This window comes from Silurus aristotelis (assembly GCF_946808225.1).
Source record: "Silurus aristotelis genome assembly, chromosome: 1".
In the NCBI taxonomy this organism is placed as follows: domain Eukaryota; kingdom Metazoa; phylum Chordata; class Actinopteri; order Siluriformes; family Siluridae; genus Silurus; species Silurus aristotelis.
Window position 1 is genome coordinate 20,409,882 of NC_139574.1, and position 8,775 is coordinate 20,418,656.

At 37.9% G+C, this 8,775-nt stretch overlaps 1 protein-coding gene across 1 annotated transcript; it reads right to left on the reverse strand.

The window, feature by feature from the left end:
• Positions 1 to 75: 75 nt before the first annotated feature.
• fasn2 (fatty acid synthase 2) lies at positions 76 to 7,905 on the reverse strand (the record flags this gene model as incomplete). Its single annotated transcript, XM_083552538.1, has 6 exons — positions 76 to 5,698; positions 5,803 to 5,984; positions 6,649 to 6,855; positions 6,947 to 7,107; positions 7,579 to 7,732; positions 7,848 to 7,905. 6 exons carry the CDS (start codon positions 7,903 to 7,905, stop codon positions 152 to 154), a joined length of 6,309 nt encoding a protein of 2,102 aa, XP_083408664.1. The 3' UTR covers positions 76 to 151.
• Between the last annotated feature and the right edge of the window lie 870 nt (positions 7,906 to 8,775).

Sequence of the window (8,775 nt, forward strand, 5' to 3'; positions counted from 1 at the left end):
ATATACACTGACATTTACTATATGCACAATAGTTTGCAAATATTCCAAAGAATATAAATTCCGAATGAAGCATAAATAACACAAGCACCTGCATTTAAACTGAAGATGCGCATATAAATATGCCCCTATAAACCATCAAATGTAATAAGAACTAAAATCCTGTTTTCTCCATAATAGGATGGAGGTCATTGTTTCTCTCTTGATTCCTCCCATTTTCAATTTCCACCAGTGTTTTTACTAAGTCTGACACTGTCTTCTCTGGATCAAGGAGTGTTACCAGGGGCACATTTAATCCTTTTTCTTGGAAGATGATGTTCTGCAGTGTCATGGCCATCATGGAATCAATGCCTAGTGATGACAGGTGAATATCGTCACTCAGCTCATCTTGTTCAATGTGAGTATTTTCACTTAGCAGTGATTTGATATATTCATTGGGGGAAGAGATTGTGTTTGTCTGCTCAAGTTTTGAGTTGATCATTTTAGCCTTTTTGAGCTCTTCTTCTACCAGTGCTGAGAGCCGCATAGTAAGAGATTTGTTTTGAGACAGAACATTATATCTAATGTTCTTGAAATGGAATCTGCACACAACCTGTTGAGGTTTGTTGATCAAAAGGCACTGTTCAAGACTATCATGGATTTCTGTGACCTCTAGGATCATCATTCCTTTTGACTCCAGAAATTTTTGAAAATGATGTTGGTTTAACAGGAGACCCAGATTTAAAGCTCCCCAGTTAATTGCTTGCCCAGGAAGTCCAATATTTCTGCGATACTGGCAGAAGGTATCCATAAATGAGTTGGCAGAAGCATAGTTTGTCTGTGAAGCATTGCCAAGGTAAGCTGAAATGGAGGAGTAGCACACAAAATAATCCAGATCACAGTGTTTGGTAGCATAGTGAAGGTTAATTACACCATTCACTTTCGGCCTCATGACTTTCTCATAGAGGGATTTGTTTAGGTTTTCAATTAGTCCATCATGAAGGATTACTGCACTGTGGAACACTCCTTTGATTGGTTTGAATGGAAAAAGTTTTCTGATCTGAGCAACTGCTTGATGCACTTGCTCTGAGATTGAAACATCACACTGTAATCTTGTGATTACACACTGACACTGATTTTTTACATTATTTATCTCCTGTTTTATCTCATCATTTGCACCACTCCTAGACAGGATAACAATATTTCCCCCACCTCTATGTGCAATGAACTTCACTGTCTGAAACCCAAGTCCTGATAGACCACCTGTCACAATGTAAACGGCATGCTTCTGAAACAACTTTTTGGCTTTAGGTATCAGTGGAATATCTGATGGTTCATCTTTGGTATCATGACTCAAGGCAATCACCGGCATGGTCTGGCATCTGAAGTATGATTCCGAAGGTAAGCAATCAATGTTTCCTCTTTTGGAATTCTGAATGGTGTTTGTTTCAATAGCTGCAAAGATTTTATCCAAACACATGTTTTTCAGCAAGTGTAGCACATGCGGTCTCCGTGCTGTAATTAACTGCTTTTGCAAGAGGCTTGATGTGAAAAGGATTTTCATATGTACATTATTAATATGACCCCTAAAAGCAAGCTGGCTAACAAAGGTGTTTGGCTGGCTATCAGCAACAACAATGACATCTTTAACACTTGTTATTTGACTTGCTGTTGTAATGACAGTTTCATCATGGGGAGGCAGAAGTACAATTCCTGCCATCTCACTGAAATCATGAGACATTTGATTGGGGTTTTTGGCGACAGTGACACTCCAACCTGATTTGACCGCCATACCGGTTAAAATTTTCACCAGAACCGAGTCAGGAATAGTGGAGAAAATGCCTAACTTCTTGTGTCTGACTTTAGGAAGGGCACAATGTAAGATCTCCCAAGCAAGTATACAGTAAGAAACACAGGGAATGTCCTTCAAAATTGAAAATCTCTTTGTTTTGTAGCATGCATCTGCTGGAATAACAACTTTGCTACTGGCAGTAACAGGGAAACAGGACACTATATGGTCTCCGACTTTTAGTTCCTTCACATCCTTTCCCACAGCTGTGACAGTACCACTAAAGTCAAGAGCTAAAAGTTTGTGGTTCTGAGAGGTTTGTTCGCTCCAGTAGAGAGTTTCTGCAAATTTAATGTCAGACACACTTACTGGAAAATAGTCGGAGGAGTGCATGCATATTTTACAGAGATCAACCTCCACATTTTTCCCTTGAATGGGTTCAGTACATTCATCAGAAACAACTGCTGACAGGCTTGTCACTCTGTAGGGATCAGAGGTTTGCAAGATAAAGCTTTCACACTGTGATTTGTGGACAATGTGATGTGGGCTGTCTAAGATTGGCGTGTGAGTAATCTGAGGCTTAAGGATCTGGCAATCTTTTATGACTAACTCTGGGTATTTGCTGCAAGGGTATGATCTGATGATCTCAGCCAAGGATTTAATGTCTTTAGTAGAATCTATGTCTATCAACTGAAACGAAAGGTCTGATAATTCTGCTGCACATGCTCTTGTCATTCCAGACAGTGCAAAACCGGGACTGATGTGGTTTACTGAGCCTCCTGTTGACCGGAAGGTTACTACTCTGATAGAGTTTTGGAAATGCATTGATTTCAGGCCTGCAACAATTTTCCGGAAAATCTCACAATAACTTGCCATGCATTCCAAAACATTATCTGCTTTATGTGAGCTTGACTCTGTAACACCCCACATGAACAACACTTCCTGCAAGTTTGTACTGACATTTTGAATGTTTAGGTCTGACAGAAAAACTTCAAATTCCCGTTCTATAAGTACCTTGTTATAAGTTAAGGAAATGTATTTTGAAGCTGGGTCTAAGTATGGTTTTAGGCCCGTAGAAATTCCTAAATTATCAGCAAAAACCAGTGATTTTGGTGTTGAGAGGTTATCATGCTCTGAAACTGTGCTGTAACTGTTGTGGTAAAAATACTCTTCTACAACACGAGAGCAATTCCCTAGGTAGGTAATGATTACATTCTTAAGTTCAACTAAAACCCTGCCCTCTTTGTCAGTAAAACAACCACAAATGGTAAGTTCCTCATTTCCTATATGAGTTGCTTTCAAATACACAACCATTTTCTTCTGCAACGGTTCAAACACAGTTAGGCTGCCTATTTGTGAGGGGAATCCAGGTCTTCCCAAGAAATGATATGTTCCTGTGACAGGAACAAGTTGCATGAGATAGTCTAAGACTACAGGATGAATATAGTAGTCATGCAGTTGGGGCATTATTTCATCAGGGACAGTAACAACTGAGTATGTTTCTCCAAGTTCTTCTCCATAATAAACATTTTCCTTGATTTTGAAAATGGAACCATACTGAAATCCACCCAAAGATAGGTTCTTATAGAACTCCTCTGAACTCACCACAGACTGGCACCTTTTAGAGACACAGTTCAGTGAAATGTATGACTCTTCAGGCAATCTTGCCTGTGTTGACTCAACTTTCCCTGACGCATAATTTACTGACACAGAGTGCACTTTGAACTGAAAGCGATGCCCTGCTGAACTTTCAGTTAGATCCAATTGTACTTTCACATCGGGTGCATTTCGTGACAAAACACATGGCGTGTGAAACCTTATACTGAGCTGCAGACAGCTAAGAGGCTGTTTTGGTTTTACACTTGTCATGACAGCTGCTAAGCCTAATTCAACATAAAATGCCCCTGGAACAATGGCAACACCTTGATGTTTATGTTCATACAGATAGGACAGTGCCCCTGAGGAGAGATTACAGCTGAAATCCAAGCCATTTTTACTTAACTGTGTAATTGCAGGATGAGTACTACTGTCAACAGAGAGGGTAGCTTCAGTAAGTACATCTTTCTTTACACTGTCAAACAGATACCTTGGAAAAGGAAGTGGTTCCATCTCACAGCCTTTGTAGAACTTGTCCCAGTCTATATTGACTCCCACTTCAAATAGTTTAGAGACAACACTCAGCATTGTCTCAAGATCTTTATCTGGCTGCACTGAAGAGAGCACCACTGTGTCACTCCCTAAAGTCTCAATGATGTTCCTCTGCAAAGCCCTTCTTGGGCCAATTTCAACAAATATTGCATTCTTGGTCTGTTTAACTGATTTTAGCGCTTGCTCAAATGCAACCGGCTCTCGGATGTTTCTTGCCCAATATTTACCGTTAACAAAATCTGTTTTGCACACCTTGTCTCCTGTCACTGTTGAGAATAATTCTGTCTCCATGTTCTGTGTATGTAACTGGCCTATACTGTTCTCTACTTCCTCCACAATAGGATCCATCATATGACTATGATAAGCAGCAGGCACATCCAAAACATGCAGGAACAAATTTTTGCCATCATCTGAATCGCATAAGCTCTTGTGCAAACAATCGATAGCATCTTTATCTCCTGAAAGTGTGCATGACTGAGGGCTGTTTTGTGCTGCCAAGCAAATCCTCCCAGAGTAAGAAGGGAGGATTTTCAACAAATTTGATATAGGCATGTTGCTTACAACAAGCATTTTCCCTCCCATTACTCTACTCTGCAAATTACTTCGATAGTAGATCACCTTTACTGCATCCTCAAGTGACAACAAACCAGAGCAATGAGCTGCAGCAACCTCTCCAACAGAATGTCCAAGAACAGCATCAGGCTTAATCCCCCAGTGCATTAGTAGATTTGCAATGGCAACCTGGACAGCAAAGAGGAGAGGCTGAACAATTTCTGGTTTTGAGAAACCAACCTCTTGTTCAAACTCAATCTCCAGTGTCTCTACCAGCTTGATTTTCATGTATCTTTGAAAAAGATTCTCAATCTCCCTTATTTTGTCCCTGAAAATAGATTCCACTTTTAGAAGCTGTTTGCACATACCTCTGTAAGTAACACCATTTCCACAAAACACAAACACTAGTCTTGGATATTGCTTTGCTGGGGCACTCTTTTTGTTTTGAGCATTCACAAGTTTCTCTTTCAAATCAGCCAAAGATAATATGTGAAATGCTTTTCTGTATTTATGCTTCCAGTGACTCCTCCTACAGCCAGATGTATAAGCCAGGCTGTGTAGATCAGTTATATTCTTTGTATTAATGTTTTCTACTGTGTCTTCTATCATCCTTGCCAGTGATTTCTCTGTAGCTGCAGAAAGTACAAAAAAGTTGTGTTGTTCCTTGACAGCTTCTTTAGGTGTTTTTGCCTGAAGATATTGTTTCACAACTGCATGAGCATTTGTGCCTCCAAATCCAAAGTTATTTATCCCAGCAACTCTCACCGAACCATTACTGGTGACCCATTTCTCAGCTTTGGTGGGAATTTTTAGATTGAGAGCTTTAACATCTATGCTAGAACTTTCCTTGGAGTAGAACACTGAAGGTACAATGGTTTCATGTTTCATCATCAGAAGTACCTTTATCAGTCCTGCCACTCCTGCTGCAGATTCTGTATGTCCAATGTTACTCTTAACCGAGCCGATAAGGAGTGGCCCTACCTCTGAAGACCGTGCCTTGGCAATGACTTTAGAGATGCTCTCTGCTTCTACTGAATCTCCAACTGGAGTCCCAGTCCCATGAGCTTCAAGGTATTGAATATCAGACAGGTAGGTCTCTGCAGAATAAATTGTATTGAGCAGCTGTTCCTGTTGGATCATCGATGGCTTTGTGATTGGAGTGACAGTGTGGCCATCTTGATTTACCGCTGTCTTGCATACAATGCCCCAAATATGGTCATGGTCTTGTAGAGCCTGTCAGATTATGCACATACGTTCTATTATTATCCACATTTCAAAATCATTGTGGCTGAATGTACATTTAATGAGGATCATCAATCATTTATGCAGTGAAATACTTTTTTCAAGGGCTTCAGCAGGATGACACCACAGCCTTCTCCTCTGCCGTAGCCATCTGCTGTGTTCGAAAATGGTTTGCTGGTTCCATCAGGTGAGATCATCTTTGCCTTGCTTAATGCCACAAATACTCTTGGCTGAAAAATGCAGTTAACACCACCAAATACAGCCAAGTCACAGTCTCCTGTTGGACAAAGCAGTCATACTAACTTTAATAAAGAATAATAGCCAAATCAGACGTATTTAACATACTTTTGTGACCTCTACAATTACTAACACAAACATACTGTATCAAATCCTGTAGATGTAATCTTAAAGAAATCGTTGCCATTCAAAAAATAAAAATAAATAAAAATAAAAAATGTTTAATTGGTCAATTTATAAGATCAATTTATAAGATCAATTTATAAGATAATTGATCTTAGTTATCAGGAATTGTTGTCTCTTTGACCATGCCCTTTTTTGCAGAGGACAATTATATGAACAAGGTAGCACAGACACATTTGTCATAAAATACTATAGAAAAATCAAAGAATATGGGCCACATGCAAAAACCAAAGACTATAAAGCTGTCAATGTTATCATTGAAAAGGTTTTTGTGCTGTTATCTTGCTCAATAATCCTTAAAATTAATTACATTTGAAGTGCTAAAAAAATGTGTAAAAATAGACTGAATGATTTCTGTTTAAAAAAATTGCCTGAAAGCATTTTACAGATACCTCATCCAATAAAGCTTACAGTATATAGGTTATTTAGTGTATATATTCATGCACATGTTCATAAATAGTGTCAATATTGCTTGAGTTGACTTATTAAAAGGAATGTGAAGTCAAGTCACGTTTATTTACCTTGTCTCATGGCTTGACAGGCTAGATGAAGGGCAACCAGAGATGAGGAGCAGGCGCAGTCAATGGACAAAGAAGGTCCAGTAAAGTTAAAGGTATAGGAGATTCTGTTGGCAGCTATGCTCATTGCTATACCAGTACCAGTGCAGTGATTAATGATGACAGGATTGACATTAGCCATGGTGAGTTCATAGTCTCTGTTCATTAAGCCTGAAACAACATGCAGAATTGTTTATTTTTATAAATATTATTGTTATTCTTAATGCATCACTGTAATAATCAAATCATGTTTGGTCACTACCCAGAAAAACTCCTGTTTTACTCCCACTGGCTTTCTCCAAGGGCATCCCAGCATTCTCGAGTGCCCTGTAAGTACACTGCAGAAGCATCTTGTGCTGTGGATCCATTTGCTCCATCTCAGCATCGGTAATGCCAAAAAATTTCTGATCAAAATTGTTGAATCTGTAAATAAAATGTCTGATATAAATTTTCATTTGCAGCCACTTAAAATGTATATGATGTTTTACAGTAGAATTGGACATTCTGGGCAGTTAATTAGTTTCTAAGAAATAGTGTTGGCTTTTCAGTATGAAACAATCTAAATCAGCAGAATGGTTTTATTCTCATAATGAATTACAAAAATACAGGATAATAGCAACACCAGCAATATTTGCCTTCTTCAATAAGAAAACAGCTTTTAATTCACAGATTAAGTGATTAAGGATATTATATTATGATAATCTAAATATATTAGAGGTGCACTGCTTGTTTACATTTCAGCATTTCAGTGTGATACAATGTGAAGCAGTCCATTTTAGAAACTACATAATAATTTATCTGTTATGATTGTTAAATGGCTGCAGTTTACTGTTTTTTACTAAATTTCAACAACTAATACTGTATATCCATACGCACGTTTTCTGCTAGGCTTACCCATCAGCAAATGCAGCTTTTGCAGTTCGTGATTTTCCAGCCTTATTGTCATCTTGATCGTACCACTCGTTCTGGTCAAACCTCTCAGAAGGTATTTGCACTGTACAGTTCTTTCCCTCAAACAAGACTTTCCAGAAATTATCGAGCCCCTCACCTACAACAGGCAGATTTAATTTAATTTGGGTACACAAAACAAAAAAACATTTATTTAAAAAAAATGCTTGCTGCCAGTTTGGTGTAAGCAAATCCTTTTAGTTTAATATTCTTACCTCCGGGGAAATTACATCCTATGCCAACAATAGCAATCTCTGAATCCTTATCTTTCATGATGACAGGTATCTGAAATCAATCTATTAAAAGCAAAGGTATTTTTCCAGCAGAAGTTCATTAGAATACTTTAATACGTGAAATATTTAAGTTAAGTATTTGCGAATGAATGACTGACCTTCATCATCATGGCAAATCTTTAAGAAGTGAAGATCGTCGGATGGTTGCTTCTGTTATAAGCACTTATATAAGCAAGTACCATAGATCATTTTTTATCAAACCACAGCAAGGAGTTTAGATAACATAACAAATAGTCAGATAAGATATACTATTATTAACAATTGGTGCCATTTTATCACATAATTTATGCTTGTAGAAACAAAGGCGGTTAGATGAAGCTGCTGAATCTGTGTTAAGGGTAGAGACAACAATAATCAGTCATTTTAAAAAAAGTTTTTTTTTTTTAACAAAGATAGTTAGCAGAGGCACATCTTCAGATTACTGTCTCGAAAACAGTAAACATTCAACGCTGCATAAATGACCTACCTTAGTGGAGCATACAGTATTATCCAGACATACAGACATTATGTAGTACATATTTCAGTCAGTGACTAGATTTTAGCATTTCAGTGCATGGTGCAAGTACAGGATAAGCTACAAAAATACTGTGCAATTCTTAAAAAGACTAATAATGCACTCATTAATTAAAATTGATTGGATAACTGAAGGAGTCCATTAAGATTTTGAATAAATGAATAATTAAAAATAATCATCAGACAACTGAACAAACAATACTTTTTGATCAAGGAAGCACAGTAATCTTTTGTAAGTATAAGCAACTCTCAGGACCAAAAAATGCTGAATTATCAGTATAATTTAACCAAATGAAACTGCTACGTTCCGAAAACAGCACACATTAACCACTGTCAG